Source organism: Tachypleus tridentatus, chromosome 8, assembly GCF_004210375.1.
Source record: "Tachypleus tridentatus isolate NWPU-2018 chromosome 8, ASM421037v1, whole genome shotgun sequence".
NCBI lineage: Eukaryota > Metazoa > Arthropoda > Merostomata > Xiphosura > Limulidae > Tachypleus > Tachypleus tridentatus.
The window spans coordinates 40,714,237-40,732,809 of record NC_134832.1 but is presented as its reverse complement, the minus strand read 5'-3'; the positions used below and the strand labels follow the sequence as shown (position 1 = coordinate 40,732,809).

Below are 18,573 nucleotides of genomic sequence, written 5' to 3'. Positions count from 1 at the left end.
TTATTTATGAACCCTATATTGCTTAGCTAGAGATCATACCTGAAGAGGGGAGTCCATTGTTCTGTCAAAATTTGTAGTATGCTCTAAAATAAATCATTTTATTATGCTTATAAATTGTTGTTTGCCATCTTGTTATTATTACACATCTGTGTGATTATAAGAAACATACATAGAATGCTTAGACTTTTCATTGTGTTTGTTTTGGATTTAAAATATTGTTAATATTAATCCTAGTAAATGACAGGCTTTTATAACAACTTAAAGTTGACAAAAACTGGTGAAATAGTGTAAGTAATGATTTTTTATTTGTATAAGTTTCAGCAACACCAAATATTTTATCTGATCTGATGTTTTAAATGTTGACATAAAAATTAGTTAAATCAAATAATGTATCATAAATTTAAAGTCTCAGTATACTAATGTATGCCTTAGGATTGTGATGAAACAAAAACAACGTTACGAGGTTGGACTAGATAAACTGGCTCATGCTGCTAGCCAGGTATCTCTAATGCAGACTGAACTTACTGAACTCCAACCACAGCTGGTAATTGCTAGTCAACAAGTTGATGAGATCATGATTGTGGTAGCAAAAGAATCAGCAGAAGTTGCTGAAGTGGAGCGGATTGTTAAAGTTGATGAGGCTATTGCCAATGAGCAGGCTGAAGCTGCTCAGGCCATTAAAAATGAATGTGATACTGACTTAGTAGAAGCTGTGCCAGTATTAGAAGCTGCTTTGGCAGCACTCAACACTTTAACCCCAGCTGTAAGTCTTTCTTGAAAATTTTGCCTATTCAGTTAGTTTGTCATAACACATTCATATTAAGCTCTAATATATTATTATATATATATTTAATATTATCTAACCATTTGTCAGTATTTCTATTTGTGTTATGAACACAACAGATTCTGCCTCTTGATAGTTTTATACATGTATTTCATCTGAACTCTTGATTTTAAGTACTCTTTACTTTTAATTATTGTTAATTATAGAGCATTAGTCATACATCATGCATTTTGTTTTTAAAAAATTATTATATGCTATTAAAGTTAATATATGTTAATGTATTATTTTGTTTATTTCACAAAAACTACTTATTTTCTGTAATTTTTATTTTTACATATATTTGATCAGATCATATTAATGTTGAATACGATCTTTTATCTTAGATTTTATATTCCTTTTAAATTTATTTTATTTTTTAGGATATTACTATTGTGAAAACTATGAAGAGTCCTCCTGCAGGGGTTAAGCTTGTCATGGAAGCAATTTGTATCCTCAAAGGTATCAAGCCAGATCGTATTCCTGACCCTTCTGGAAGTGGTATGTGCCAAGAGCAATATATATATATATTATAAGGGATGTATAATCTAAATGCTTTTTTTTAATCTTGTAGAAATTTCTAATATCTGTAGAATTTTGCATCCAAATATGAACACAAGCAACAACACTCAGAACCTTTTGTAAGCAGTATGTGTTTGTTGATCTTTGTAGCCTATAAGTTAATCCAGACCTTCAGAAGTAGTATTAAATGAAACATTTTCGTAAATTTTTCTAGAAATAGTAGTTTATTTACTGAAACTCTGTCCTGAAAGGGACCAATTCAGAGTGTATACAAAAAAAAGTTTTAAAAAATTATAGGTTTGGCAAAAATTTATTGTGTGAAAAATATCAAACCAAATTATATTTCTGACTTTTAAAAGTAGAAACATTTGTAGAAGTTACATTCGTAACAGGTATTATTTAAGATTTCTTCTCAAAGTATTCTGAAAATGAACAGTACCTAAAGTAATTTTGTATGATAAAAATTAGTCTAGACCTTTATAATAGTTGTAATTATTTGTTGCAAGTTGCATCTGAACATAACTAATGGGTGAAAAATTGCACATATGAGATTTTTGAAAATTCTTTGTATATTGGTATAATAGTTAGGTTAGAAGTATGCTATTTGAGACTTGAAGCCTGATAGCTAAGATAATAGAACACTGTTATAGAGTATTATTGTGAGTAAGCATCATGGATTTAAGCCCCAGTCAGGACAGATTTCTTAATATCCAGATAATCCTACCCATGTGGGTAATCTAAACTAATTCTTTATATTTTTATTATGACTTACACTAATTTATTGTTTGTGCTAATTTGGATAAGTAGTCAAATAAGTGTATCCATAAAATCTACTAAAAGATATAAAACAGGGAAATGGATAGTGGTCAGGATGAGAGTTAGCTCAACAGGTCATTAGATAAAATTATGTACAGCAGTGCCCTTTCTAGGCTACACAGCCACACAACAACCGATCAAGTTCTGAGAACTTCATTATTACAGCTACACACATCCATATTGATAGCCTTAACGATGTTAACAACTGACAGGCCTAAAGCCCAAATGACCATTCTAAAAATACCCCTCCTAAAAAAAAAACTGGTAGTGTACATCCTCACATTGCCTTGATACTGGTGCACGTTAACTGAAAAAATTGAAAGGAAAATTTATATATAGTGTTTCCTTTTTTAACATTATTTGTGTAATGACTGAATCACGAGTTCTGGAAATATCTGTAAATATATTAGCAAACAGTTTGAATTTCTACTTGGAATTATGCTACCTCAGCAAAATTGGTTCACACCATTATTTTGATTTTTGAGATATCATGTAATATAAAATGAAAGAAGCAGAAAGAACAAGAAGAAATTGGTATGGTTGTGGACTTATGATGCTAGAAACAGGATTTTGATACTCATTGTAGGCAGAGCACAGATAGCCCTTTATGTATCATTGTGTTTAACTATAAACAAATAATTAAAAAATAATTCATAATGTTAATGTAAACAGTGTTATCATTACCCCTTGGCCTGACATGGCCAGGTGGGGTAATCTGAGGGTCACGGGTTCGAATCCCCATCACACCAAACATGCTCACCCTTTCAGCTGTGGGAGTGTTATAACATGATAGTCAATCCCACTATTCATTGGTAAAAGAGTAGCTCAAGCGTTGGTAGTGGGTGGTGATGACTAGCTGCCTTCCTTCTAGTCTTACACTACACGAAATTCAAAAACAAACAAACAACAATAATTACCCCTTGATGTTAGCTTTCTTACAGAAATATGGTGTTTCTTTAAAGAGCTTAAGTACAGAATGAAACTGGAATTTCTACCCAACAATAGAATAACAATAAAATATTAAATTTGGAACCTCATTGTATTTAGAATCTATTTATAAACACAACCTTCCTATGTCTATTGAATCATTGCATTAAAAAACAAGCAAACAAATAAAGAAAAAATTTTTGAAAAAGGAAATAATTGTAGAAATGGTTAATACTAATCTTCAAAAACATTGCAAACAAGATAGTATGGATGGCATTTATATTATCCCTACATAGTAGCATAGGCACATGGTGTATTAGAATGTTAACAGACAAAATAGGTTGTATTAAGCTCAACTGCAATTGAATCATTATATACAATAGCAGATTACCTGTGGCACCAGTGCTCACTTGGATTGTCAGTAGTTGGTAAGGATGACAGTACATGGTAGGTATGAGTCATTTGCAGTCTTGTATAGCAATCTCTTTTGAATTCTTTTTGTTTTCTTCTTGTCTAAAGACAAAAAATTTGCCAGATATTCCATAAACATCGAATCTGTGTGTAACTTCTTCACCTTCATTTTGCTCTACTATGCACAGTAATAAATTCAGCTGCTCAGTTGTTTTCTGTACATTCAAGTGGATAAAAATAAAGTTCTCTGTGATGGGAAACTGAGGTGAAACAGAAAAATTATGACCCCTAATGCAAATCTTACACACAGGATAAAAAGTTTGTAAAGTTGGGGAATGCAGATCACATAATAAAAAAGGTTTTTTCCATAATCACACATATAAGCAAGAGTTTCAGTACTGTGTGATATTGCTGTACATAAATTTTTCCCTATGCTGTCATAGAGGGATATGCCATCACTACTATTTTGTTTTCATTGTTTTTAAAGATTAGTTTTAGCCATTTTTACATGTACTTCCTTTTTTGAAAAGTTTTTTTCTATATTTGTAACCTGATCACTTGATGCTTTATTACAGCTTAGCAATCCCCACAATTTTGCAAAATGTATGTTTACTACCAAATTCAATTTAACGCCATGTAATTTATTGAGCTTAATTGAACTTAGATTCTCAGAAGAGGTTAAAAGCAGTCTATCAGTATTTTTCCATCAGATAATTATATATGTTTAGTTGAATTTATTACTTACAATGCTAAAGTCCAGGGTTTGATTTCCCATGGTATACACAGCATTTGGGTTTGTGCTGGAAGAAACAAACAAACTCAGAAATAATCTGATTCAGTACTGATGCAACACTGATTAGATTTAATTTATTTTTCACTTATGTTTATTTTGTTCACTGGTTATGGCATATAGGATATTCCATAAATAATTTAATATAGTGTTTAATACATTTTGAAAAATAAAAAAATATGTATTATTATAAGAATTTGTTCTACTTTGAAAATTAATTATTTTGTTTTAAGTTTATTTATCGTCTAATCTTCTCAAATGTTTCCTTTCATAGGCAAAATGGTAGAAGATTTCTGGGGACCTTCTAAGCGTCTTCTTGGAGATATGAAGTTTTTAGAAAGCTTAACAAACTATGATAAAGTAGGCAAACAAGCAATAGATCTGTAATAATTTGCATAACTTAAGTTTTTAACTCACAGCTTTTGATATTTTATATTAATAAACGTTTTTAAATATAACTTTACATATGTGATATAGTTTTAGTAATGTTTTATAAACAGTTAAAATTTAAGGAATTCCTTTAGTTCTATTTTATGATTTATATAAAAATTGAGTTTGGTTTCTGAAATATTTCAGCAGCTGTTTTGTTTCATTTGTCAATTCAGATAGTTTTTGTACTGTTTGTGTGATCTTGTGTATGAGTAATAATTTTTATACCTGTGGTGTTATTAGTGTAAAGAAAGCATTTTGGTTTAACATTTGTATTATTATGGTAACAGAGATGGTAGGCTATATTAGCCATATTGTTTTGCCTGTTAAAAATTAGTAATTTCTATATTGCTAGTAAAAATTATGTTTTACTTTATAGGACAACATCTCTGCTAAATCAATCAAAACTATTAGAGATAAGTACACTTCAAATGCTGACTTTGACCCAGAGAAAATAAAAACAGCTTCCACTGCTGCAGAGGGATTGTGTAGATGGGTGATAGCTATGGAAGCCTATGACAGGTTAGTGAATACAAGGAAAAGCAGTATTAATTACTTCAGAAGGACTACTAAGGTGAGGGTGTAATTTTAAAGTCTTGTAACAAGTTAATTAACAGAAGTAGAAGCTTTCAATTCTATAGAGGGACTGTGAATATGAATGACATCTTTGAAAGCTTATAACAGGTATTTTAAAATAAACAGTTTCACCTGTTCTAAACAAATGTTGTACTGATTTGCACAATCATCACTGTTTGGATATTTGTCTCTTTGGCTAATTTTTTGGGTGTGTCAGTTTGTTATTTTTACTTATTTTCAGTGTTTATGTTACTTAGTTTGAAAGTTCCTCTTTCTTTACTACTATTCACATCTAATTGTACAGTAGATATGAGTTAAAACATGTTATTGTTAAGTAGGTACTTTTTTATTCTCATGTTATTCAGTTTAGGTTTTTACTTTTGTGTTGCTTGTCTTTTTGGGTATTTTGGGGTGTGTTTTTATGATTCAGTCTGACAATTCCACTGTCATAAGCTAAGTAAGAGGGAACCATGTCCAGATCTCTGTGTTTTCAGGCTGGGGATATCTTGTACTAAACCAACTACTATGACATGAAAGTTCTAGTGTTTCATATTCCCAAAATTATGAAACCTGTGTCTAACTATTTATCCCATTCTGACCAGGTTTTTCTCTCAGAGTGGTGGTCTCTTCATCCTCAGGTATTTCTGTAGGTGTGTTCTCAACTGAGAGTACTGTCTCGCTCTCTAAATATATGTATGTATATATATATATACATTCACCACTCACTTCTTTCTTTTTGATTTCCAGTCCCTCACCTTATAACTCTGGGGGTGGATGCTTTCAGTCACTATTGGAGGGGTCTTCACCTATGTGCCTACCTTCTGACCAGAATTGTCTTCAAAGTTATTTCTCTTATCCTGACCACTCCTTGTTATATTCTGCTGGTTGCATCATATTGGCTAGCATAGACATGTTTCCTTCTGCTTTGGCTCTTATTGGAGCAACAGCCTCCACCCTTCCATCTGTCCTGAGTGCTCCTCCAGAAACTGCTCTGGAAGGTATTTCATACCAACATCACCAAACTCCATCTCCATGTGTGCCTTTTATCTGATATTTTTGCCTTATTCGGGCACGTAATCTCATGTAGCCATCTGCCACCTTCCTTTCTTCTGCTTGATTAAAATATCAATGTTCACATTTGTGCCCGATCCAGTTCTCCCTTTGAACTCATTGCAATATGTTCCTTGTACCATCTTTTCCTTAAGACCTATTTTCTCTTTTTCCTGGCATGCATTCATCATTTTTCCAGTATTTATGGCATTAATGTTTTCCACTTTCTTTACTTTTCCTTGGATGTTATCCTCTATCCTGATTAGACCTACCTTCTCAAGACATAGGCTGCCCAAGAAGGTTTTTTCACCTTTTTTCCTATCTCCCTTCCTCTCATTTTGAACCTGTTCTCCTCTTCGTATCTGGATTGACTACTGTGTCCAATTTCTTCTCTTCTATGTTATGTGGTTTGTACTGCTTCATTTCATGAGTCTTGCAATGGAATTTCTTTGTTTTCTGTGATCTGTCACCTATTATGCTTACTGGTTGGTTTCATTAACTCATACGACTGGTGTATTCTGATGTGTTCATGGAAGATCACTCTTGACAATAAGTTTTTCTCATCAAATTTGTCATTTAACTGATTTTTTAGCTGCTTGAAACTACTGTCCTTTAGAGAAGATTATTCAGGCTGATTTGCAGACAACTCCCAATACATTTGTCACACATTATTTGCACATCCTAGCTGTGTCTTTTTTGGGCATTTATCTTTTTCTTAAGACAATGTATTAATAATTTTTATTTTATTTTGTTGATATACATTATATTTCAGGGCCCAACCTGGTGATAGATGTTGCCTGGTCAAGTATACTTATTATTATATCAGCACTAAATCTGTATACTCCTATAATGCTCACTGTTAGATGGTGTGTTTTTGTAAGACTACTGTGCAATTATGTAGTGGTGTGTGTGTGTATATATATATTTTTTTTTAATCACTATTTCACATATAAAGGACCATCACTCACAGACTCCATGAGCAAAGCAGACTTGTATTTTTGTCCATCTGTACTGATCCATGATTCTTACAATTAGGATCTTTCTGCTTTTTAAAATAGGAAATCTCACACACTCATTGCACTGACTCCAGTGTATCATTCCTCCAGACTGCCCAGTGCACATTCCCCTACCCCCTCTTCTACTGGACAATTGAGAGTCCTTTCCACTTCCAGTTCCCAGTAGCTGGAGTCCTGGACCTTAGGAGTTTTCTCCTGAATGGGATTTTTTCAATGAAATAAATCAAACTTCACAGCTCACATGTACTCACTTGGTAAGAAGAGGGCTATTGTCAATGTAATTATTGATTATTCAGCAACATAATGTTCTGGATCCAAGGCACTTCCTCTGATGTTTTTTACCATGCTTGTTTATCTCAAAATCAATTTCTTATGCAAGGCACTTGCACTGAATGTTTTTACATGGGCAGACCACATTTGGCCTAATACTATGTATCCAAGGTGCTTCTTTCTGTAATTTTCAGGAAATGACAGCACTTTGCATAATCTGATGTATCCTGAGGCTTTTCCCTTAGCCACTTATACTTATATCACATTATCAGCCACCTTACTGTGACTAACTGTCACTATGTTCACTGCTAACACTTGCTACATATATGGGCATCTTATGCATTATCTATTAACAATTGACTGATTCTGAATTACTTAACAACTTTTTGTCAAACTACTTGTACAAGGTGCTTCCCATGGCATGTTTGTTTTTTGTTGTTTTGATGAGGAAGATTGATTTTGTTGCTCACAATAACAAAGTGTTTCTACTTAATATTTTGCTCAGTTAGACAGCAACTTACATGCTCCAGTGTGCCCCAACACTCTACCCTGGCACATATTTATTTGGGCCCATTATCAATTACAAACTAGACATTCCATTTTTGTCTGTACTCTTCTGTTTTACATCATAGTTATACAGCATTTCTTCACAGGATAGAGATACACATCTCTTTCTTGAAGATATGACGCTTGCCTATTACATATTGCCTCATAGGTATTACTCTGTTCATTACTAGGAGAAGAGCATACCTGTTCTAGAAACAGTTCTATACCCCACATGTGTGCCTTCTTTTTATCGTATGTTAAACATACTTTTAAGGCAGTTGCTATCTGCTCAATGACAGTATTCATACTGTCACACCTTTACTAACCTCTCCACCTTTGCAGTATGGAATTCTGTCTTTGGGTGAGTGGAGGTAGTACTTATTCAGAAACTAACATTTTCTTACATTGAAAATGTATTTCCAATATGTACTTTACCTCCTCTTACCCACTTCCAATCTTTCCTTTCCACTGATATGCTGGTTTTTTATTTGTATTTGCCAATTCTCAAAAGGATTGTGCTAGAATAGTTAATCAGGTTTACTAGTTCCATAGTAGTTTTGTGTTAGAAACATAGATCATTTCCTATAAATAGTAGTGATTCATAAATTGGACTGTTTTGTTTTTGTATTTATGTAAAATAATTTAGCAAATTAAACTTTGTAAATTTAACACATCATAAATATACTATGGTGTTTTAAAATAACTCATAAATTTGACTTTGCAACAACTCTCATGTTATCTCTGTCACTCGCTTTAACACATTTTATTACATTCCTTTATTTTTCTTTTCTGAATTTGTTATATTTGATAACGCTTTACAGGCTGAATATTAGAAAAGATAGAAACTCAATATGTTTCTGTTGTACAATCAAGAATTCTGATGTTATGTGACATTTATTTGCTATGTTTCAAACTTCAAGTCTATTTCATAACTTTATATATAATTAAAAGAATGACTAATCATAAAGATTATACCTAATTTCAAATATTTTGAGCAGCAGGAATGCTGGTTCTTCAGTGTCAAACCTGATGGAGAAGATTTATTTCTGAATGTAGAATTAGGATCATTTATGTATAACTGACTTTAGTCCAAATTTCCTTACAACCCAATCAACCAGCGTGAGGAACCAGAAGCCACTTCTGCCATTAACAATTTAGTTGTCTTTAATATACTTTGAAAATATATCTTTGTAATTAGTTTTAACTTTATCAGCTAAATAAGCCCATTTGAGCTTCCTAAATTTTTAAAGAAAATCTGTAGCTTTTCTCTAGTTCTACAAATTTTTTAACATATCTGTCAATTTAAATATCTTACAATCACTTAAAATCATGGAATTTATCCCTGATTTTCTCTTTTATATCTTTAGTAAACCAGTTAAATTTGATCTTTCCTGTTATCCTTTTGCTTTTTTGGCTTAATCCATTTTTTTTCACTAATGATAAATCTTGCATCAAGGTCTCAGAAGAACAAAGATCTCATTTCTTGTTTTTCTCAAAGTATAGCAAAACATCACACTTAACTATTTAGTGATCCCTTTTCTCTAAATACTCCTCCACTTCAACTCATAAAAGCATTTCCTCTTTAAAGATTAACAGTTAATAAATCCAAAATAGAATACCTTCCTGCTTGTTTGCTGACTATTTGGTATAGAAAACCATCTTGAATCATTTCAAGAAGTCTCTCTCTTTCATTACTTGACTTTATACAGTCTCAATCAATGTGTCTAAAATTATTTTCCTATTACTATTGCATCAATATTTGTATTAGTAGAAACCTTGATGTTATTATACAGTTTATTACCGACCTCACATACATGAGGTTAATGTTAACTCCCTTAACAATAATCCAATTAAAACCTTCCTACACTTGCAACCTTTAATTGTAACTTCCATTCTAAAGTTTTCAACTTAACAATCTACAGTTTACTTCTTAGGTAAACAGTCTCTCAACCCTTTCACTGTTAAATAATTTGACCTCTTATCTATTTATGAAGCACTACTTGACAAAAGTTTTGTGTCCACTTGTAACTTTTGAATCACTGGACTGATTGTCACCAAATCTGGCTTGTACCTTTAGGCACCTCAAATAGCATTTGGATCTCTCCCTGGGGACCTTATGTCTTTCCTGTACATTTGTTCATTTAAGGCTGGCAAACTATTAAACTTTTTGTCATTAAACTTCACAGGTACCCCTAGGGCAGTTGGATCTGATGTACTATTCTACCCCAAGGGATCCCTATTGTCTTCCATGTGCATTGAATGGATACATTACATCAGCTAGTTTCAAAATGATTCCTATTATCAATATTTTCCAAGCTTAACAAAGTTCCCATGTTTCCCATTATACCACACTCTCCAATTTCAACTACAACTCTGAACTTATCCATTTTGTTCCTAATATTCCTGATACTAGAATAATAGCAGTTAAGCAAATTGTTGAATTTACTATTTTTATTTTAAACAATGCTTTCAAGGGCCAGGCACTTAGGATTTGGGCTGTATGATAGACATTAATATGTAACATTATTCCACAATGAGTTAAAACCATATTTTTAGTGTTTAACTAAAATTTCAAACAGAGTTTTAATGAAAAATTCACAGATTTACCAGCACTATCGCAAGTTTTTGACTCTCGTAGTACATAGTATTCAACTTAATTATTTTTGGTGAATGTCCACCTTGGAAGATGTATGTATAGTGTTGTGTTGTTGACTAACCCTCTCAGCCTATTTTCTAAGATCAAGCATAATTTGTTGTATTCTTCTCTATTTTTTCCATTATATGTTTTCAGAGTAGACAAAGGCCTTCATCTTGGCATTAGTGGGATAATCCTCATCACCTTGGTCAATGGTACTCTATTGCTTTCAGTGCAGTTGGACAAATCATTCTGTAGGTTCTAGCTGAAACCCAGTCTTCAGTCAATGAAAGTGCCATGTAGCTGTTTAAAAAGCTTCTTCTTCAATCTTTCTTTCACTTCTTTGAATGCCCCTGACTAACATATCAGAGCAAGTATAACTTTTCTCTGGCAGAGAATGTTGCACATCGTTGACAGATGAGAATACTTTTGTATCATCATATATGTTAAAAATGTCATTTCCTATTATGTACATTAGACCTTTAGCATCTCTTTGAAGTAACATGGTGCATAGAATCCTTATTATAGTCATACAGAATGCAAGCAAATAATTGTTCTTGTCAAGAGCTCTAAAACATACCTTCCATCAAACTTCTTAATTTGGAAAGTTTGACATTGCTCTGGATTTGATACCAAAAAAAATCTTTCAAAATGAATAGACATCATTCCTGTGCCCTGTTGAAGTACTACAATAATACCTTGCTTTTACACATGAGTTCGTGGATAATCTGCTTCGTTTCTTTGGTATCATGAAATCCAAGGGATCTTTAGAAATAATGCTAGACTTTTCATCTTTATCACTCCAGAATGGAATAGTATAATCAATCCTTCCTCTTCCTTTTTCTTTGTGCCTTTAATTTTCTCTGCAGCTGTTTCCCACTTTCTTTTCTTGCCATTTTGATCTCCAAGCCTAACCTGTTGCATCCACACTGACATCGAGAACATTTCCTACAAGTATCATACGTATGCCCTTTGCACTTACAAGCCATTTTCTTCTTTTCCTGTATTAATATTGTTTTATCAATACAAGATCAGTACAATATGTGATTTATGTTTGTGACAATTATCAGGTTTTTTGTAGGTGTTAGCCAATGAACAAATGATCCAGGATGACTTCAAAAATTAAGTTATGCAAAATGCTGGTTGCCTAGTGCATGGAATCACTGTCAAATTTACCAAATTTGTTATTTATCTTGTTATACTCTAAACTTCATGTATACAAATTTCACATTGCCCTAGTTAGCTTATTTGCTACTATACAAAGGGGTCTTGTGGAGTTGAGCCATAGGATGAATAATAGATCAGGTTGGCAGCAGTTCCTGATAGCAGCAACATGTGACTTTGGATATGATAGTGACTGACTGAATATCTTTACAAACATCTTTAGAACTTCACCAGACATCCTACTAACTAACCTACTCAAGTGAATCTCATCTTTAGTATATAATCTCTCCCTTATCGTGAAAACTATCCCACAGCTCCAGCTCGCTTATCTGTTGGCCTAAGTGTCCACTTCCACTTGACAATCTTTTACTTAAACTTTGGATCTTACTCAATAATTTATTTCAGTATCTGGCTTGAAGGAGTATTCCTTAAACCTCAGATGTGTATTTCTATCCTTAAATCTCTGATGGCATTCTTTATACTTTTTAAGCATTTCCTCTTGTCTAGTTTCCATTATCATTTTCTCCTACATGCACTACAAAAAAGAGGATGTTTCTTGGTACCAACAAGTAAATTATCAACATGCTTTATAATGTCTTGTACTTTAGTATCTAGCAAACAAATTCTGAAACATACTCCCTCCACTGACATTTATAGCAGTTATTGGACCTTTAGGATTTCTTCCTTTGCTCATCTAAGCATTGGTCTGAATTTTTTGCACTTGCTCCAATCTTTTATGATGCACTCATTTGCCCATAAAGATATTTGTCTTGTAATACTTTCCAATTACATCAATGATCCTTCTATTCTGGTACTGTAAATGAGCCCCTCATTCAAATAATGTTATCACTTTTTCTTGACAAAGTATGTAGACATGGGTTTATTTACAGATGTGTTGCAAGAGTTAAAATCCTTGGGTGCAATCTTTGTGCTACATGGTTGATTTTCGTTTAATAATATTTTAAAACATCTGTAAAGAACCTTTCATTTTAAGACATGGTTTTCACATATAAATTCCCTATTTACTATTTCCAGAATAGAGGCTAACTGGACTTCCTATATTCCATCATTGTTATCTGGTGTCATTCTCAGGTGAAGATATATATTTGGTCTGGGAGCTTTTGAAGCTCCTTTTGCCGTTAATCCAGAACATCCTGGAAAAAATGTAGCCTCGTTTTTTTTTTGGTGCCATCATTTACTAGGTTGACTTCTCACAAGGTCAATTTGGATCAGTCACCTCCTGCTCCCTTTCTACAATTATTCAGTCAGGTCTGAGAGGTTCCAAGGCTTTCCCCGATTGCTTTTGTGTTTACTTTTTCTTTGATAGCAGATAGATCTAAGAACAAATACTTACTTTTCCCTCAATCATCTGATATTGCTGTTCATGCATGTTGGTACAGCATGGTTTGGCTTACAACCACCAGGAGGAGACATATATTTAGTTTCCCAAAGACTTGACCTTATTTTGAAAATATGGAGTTTCAGAATGAAGTCTGTAATCACTTTGAAAAGATCACAAACCATGATATTCTCTTCTTCAGTATCTCCTAAAGTACCAACTTTTGCCACTTCTTCTTTTGCTAACTCCTTTGAAGCAACCATAATCCAACATTCCACATCCAAACATTGTGAGCTGATACTTCATGCATGGAAATTATGCAGTCCTTCACATGGCATTGGGGTTAAACTTCTAAAATTACTTTGTATTTGTCTCAATTTCTCCATAAACCCCAATGATTTCTCACAAGGAAATTAAATCCACCTTAAAAAACGTGGCAACTACATCTCATTTTTTGATAAGATACCTTTATCATCTACCTTTTGGTATTATAAACATTGGAAATTATTTCATTCCTCAGTACTATCTTTACTTCTCAAATCGTTTAGCAAACTTTATCCCAAAAAGCCTTTTCAATTTCCTAACTCAGATAATGTACTATTACATGTTTTCTTTCCACATTCATTTGAGCTTTTACCCTCATCTGCTATGCATCATATTTCCCCATAAAACGTATTTTCTGTTGCTGCTGGCCTGTGAATATCATAGTTTGGAGTCGTTTGCACAAGACTCTTTATCACTCTACTTCTGTCCTGCTATATATTAATAGGTACTTCTTTCCTGAGACTCTGGCAGCCAAGGAAGGGCATAAATTCTTCTCACCGACTACTTTGTCAAACACTTTTCACCTCTATGATTGTTCAGGCCCCAGTAGTTTGCTATGTCCTGTCAGAGCTCTGAGGTATTATGTGGATCCACTAACTCCATTCAAGGTGGTATAAACTGACTTTTTATTCATTGGGATCCTTCAGTTTCCGGCTACTTATCCCTGATAACCTTGACGAGGTAATTTCGCAAATATTTATATATTGCTTATGCTGGACTTACTTTACAGCAAGGAAACTTCTTCAAGTCACATCTCATCAGATTTATCATGTTTCTGTCTTTAGTTACCCATTTGAATTGCCCACTGGAGGACATTATGTGAGCTGGTATGTGAATTATTCCCAAAACTCTTCTATTACATTACTTGCATGTTCTTCTGACGGTTTTTGTCTACCCCTTGTGGCCATTTTACCACATCTGCTAGATTATAAGAAGAAGTATTTTTTATTCCTCTTGTTTCTTTATTTTTTCAAGTTCCCTTACTTCATTTTTTCCCCTGGATCTCACTCTGTAACAAGTGTTGCCCAGACAGATGCTTTCTTCAAGCCAATTCCACACCGGCAACTACTATTTCTCTATACTTACTACTGATTGCAACAGGCTCTGTAGAAATGAAGTGTTCTATAAGACCACCTAGTAGTTCACCAGGTGATATTACCATACTATCCTGGACCTTCACTCATGGACTATCATGAGTAAAGTATAAGAGGATTCTTCCCTTCTATACCAGTAATCACACTGAATAAATCTAAGTCTGTTCACTTTTAAAAATCTGGGGAACTAGGTTCATCTATTGCACTTTTTACAGAGCACTATTCCTCATGACACCCTCATGCACATTATCTTGCAGATTCTACTAGTGAAGCCAGGGAGGTAGTCCTTACCACACACCCCCTCGGTGTGATTTCTAGTACATGGTGAGGGGACCTCCCAGGGAAGGTTCTGTTCTTTAAGTTTACCTCCTCTGGGGTCTAAACATCCACCCACGTGTTTGCCGTGCATGGCAACCCGTGAAGGGAGGATAGGATCCTGGTGGTTGAGGGGTCCAACCCTAACACAATACTTTGGCCTTGAATTCCTGTAGACAGGCAGCTTTGAGTGAATTGGCTGCTCCACTCGGGCTAGGATCAACCAACTACCAGTGTTGGATGTTCTTAGGGTGGTTTTTCCACCCTAGGAATTTCTGCAGTGAGTTGTATGTCCACTCGAAAAGATGGAATTATGGTGCTGACCAATGTCCCATTCTCACATGTACGTCACCACGTCCACCTGCCACCATCCAATGTTTCCAGTGCCAATGGTTTGGTAACTCAAAGACGTCATGTCGTGGTTCCATGACGTGTGTTTGTTGTGGAGGCAAGGATCATGATCCCTATGAGTGTGAAATGGACCCTTATTGCACCAATTGCAATGCCTCTCATCTGTACTACTTTCGTTCTTGCCCTAAATGGTTGGAAGAAAAATAGGTGCAGTGTTTGAAAATGATTCATAACATTACTTATTCTGAGGCTCGAAAATTGCTGTCCACCACCTCATCTTGAATGTATACTGCTGCACTTCATTCCACAACTACAGCAGGAGCGCAGACATATCTCTCTGTGCCTCCAAAATAATCGTTCTCCAAACAAATGAAAGTCTTTTGACCTCCATGGTTAAAAAAGTTGACGAATAAACTGCAACACCTATCTTTGTCCCTTACATACATTCCACCAAACCCCAAGATTCACATCCTATGGTTTTGGGTACAAGAATTTCCTTGGATACATCTTCTTCTCCCACTGCAAAATGCAAAACAATCCTTCGTTCACGTCTTCAGTTACTGGAATCCCCTTCCAACAGCAAAGACCTGCCCAATCGACCCAGGGCAGAATTCATGGAGGTCGATAGACCTCACTTGAATAAGGACAGTAAGGAAAAAAGACGCGGTCGTAAACAGAAGGGTTCTCTACCCAATTCGCTTATACGTAAATAAAAATGGCCACCCTGATACAGTGAACATTCGAGATTTATATTCTATTCTGGATAACAACAAAATACTAATTGCTTCCTACCATCGTGTATGTTTTTCTCACAGGAAACATTTCTGAAACCTTTTGATACAGTCACCTATTGGAAGTTTTCTTTGTACAGAAATGATAGTCTATGTGATGGACGAGTGCATGGAGGGGTGACATTGTTGGTTGATCAGCATCGACACACCCTTGGAGGCCGTAGCCATCTGTGTTCCTTGGGTCATACTATCACTGTTTGTTCTCTCTACCTGTCGCTTGAGAGACATATGATCAATCAGCTTTTGATGTTCTCATTGAACAATTGTCATCTCCCTTTTTCATCCTGGGGAACTTTAATGGACATCATACCCTCTGGGAAAGTGCTGATATTGATAGGAGGGGTCGCTCTGTACAGCGTATGCTCTCTGATCACAACCTTTCTCTTTTCAATACTGGTTCTTCTACTTATCTCCATACACCTCGTCAGTCATTTACTGCTATTGATCTCTCAATTTGCTCCCCTTCATTATTTTCCCATTTTTCATGGAGGGTTGACAATAATCCACTAGGCAGTGATCATTTTCCGATAATTTTGAGAGAGACTGGCTGTGGTCGATGCCAACGGACCCGAGTGCCCGGGTGAAAGCATGATCAGGCAAACTGGCCCTCTTTCACTGCTATTGCAGAACTTGATCCTGCCATTGTCTGTATGTCATCAATAGAAGACTGTGTGGCAGCAGTAACTGACTGTATTTTACAAGCAGCTGTTCAATGTATTCCTAAAATTTTGACACGTTTTCCACTATATCTTCGTCTGTAGTGGAATCCTGCCTTCGACATGGCATGGAAGGCTCATACACGGGCCTGGGATACTTTCTGTAGATATCCCACACTCTCGAACTGCATCGCTTTCCAGTGGGCCCATGCACATGCTCAATGGGTAAGATGCCAAAGCCAGAAGGAATCTTGGATTAAGTTCCAAAGTCATATGTACTAAGATTCGAAAGGTCAGTGGGCAATATAATTCTGTCCCCTCTCGATCTTGCTCTCTGATGGCCAGGAAGTAGCTGATACCCAGAGCATCACCGATACTCTAGCTGAAAGCTTTTGCCTGGTATGTAGCACTTCTGCTGCTTCTTCCACCTTCTTAACCATCAAGACTAGGGGAAGAGCAATCACCTCTTTCCTTTTGAGCTGATTGTCCCTATGATTATAATCGTCCCTTTACACTGGTGGAACTCAAACTGGCCCTTCATTAGTCTGGCAGTGCATCGGTTAAATCTGATGATGTACACTATGACATGCTGTGCCATCTATCTTCTGCTTCTCTTGCAATTCTTCTGATTGTTTTTAACTGGATCTGTCAGGAGAATCTTTTTCCTGATGCTTGGGTCCATGCTGTTGTCCTTCCTTTCTCAAAGCCTGGGAAGGATCCCAAGATTCCTTCAAACTACCATCCAATTGCTTTGACAAGCTGTCTCTGTAAGATTTTAGAAAGGATTGTTAATGCTTGTCTTGTTTGATTCGAGAATCAAACAACCTTCTCTCGCCCACCCAGTGTGGGTTCCGACAACAGAGCTCCACAGTGGACCACCTGATTCGACTTGAAACGTCAATCAGAGAAGCCTTTCTCAAATGACAACATCTTGTATTAATGTTCTTTGACATTGAGAAGGGTTATAATACAACATGGAGGTATGGCATTTTGTGAGACCTCCATATATGTGGGTTACATGGCCATTTGCCCATTTTTATTAAAACTTTTTAATGGACAAAAGATTCCAAGTTCATGTGTGTTCGACACTTTCCCGTTATTTTTTACAGGAACTTGGAGTCCCTCAGGGCTGTGTTCTGAGTGTCACACTTTTCAGTATAAATATTAATGCAATCACTGAACAACTCCTCCTCACTATTGCAAACAGGGTCTATGTCGACAACTTTCACATTTCATGTCAGTTGTCGAATATGAGGTATATTGAGTGGCAGCTACAGACTGCCCTCAATCATTTACTGAAGTGGACCACAGCAAATGGCTGTAACTTCTCTCTCTTTAAAACCGTTTGCATGTACTTTTGCCTCCAACTGGGTATTCACCCTGATCCTGAACTCTGTATCGGTGAAGTTGTGCTGCCTGTTGTCCCTGAGACAAAGTTTTTGGCTTATCTTTGACTGTAAGCTGACCTTTATACCACACATCAAGCAGTTATGGGTCAAATGTACAAGAGCACTCAACATCATCTGTGTCCTCTCTTCCACCACTTGGGGAGTGGATGGATGTTCTATGCTAAAGATATATTGTGCTCTTATTCGATCGAAACTTAACTATGGGTCACTGGTCTGGCTCTGCCAGGACCTCGGGTTTAAAGATGCTGAACCCCATTCATCATCAAGGATTTTGGCTCTACACCTTGGCTTTCCACACTTTCCCAGTGCTTCTACATAGTCT

At 35.3% G+C, this 18,573-nt stretch overlaps 1 protein-coding gene across 1 annotated transcript in view; it reads left to right on the top strand.

Annotated features, from left to right (window-relative positions):
• LOC143222234 (dynein axonemal heavy chain 7-like) overlaps positions 1–18,573 on the top strand; it is a 243,208-nt gene that overhangs the window by 93,510 nt on the left and 131,125 nt on the right. The window contains 4 exon segments of the mRNA XM_076448457.1: positions 433–763; positions 1,204–1,321; positions 4,561–4,646; positions 5,095–5,237. Coding sequence (XP_076304572.1) covers positions 433–763; positions 1,204–1,321; positions 4,561–4,646; positions 5,095–5,237 — 678 coding nt within the window.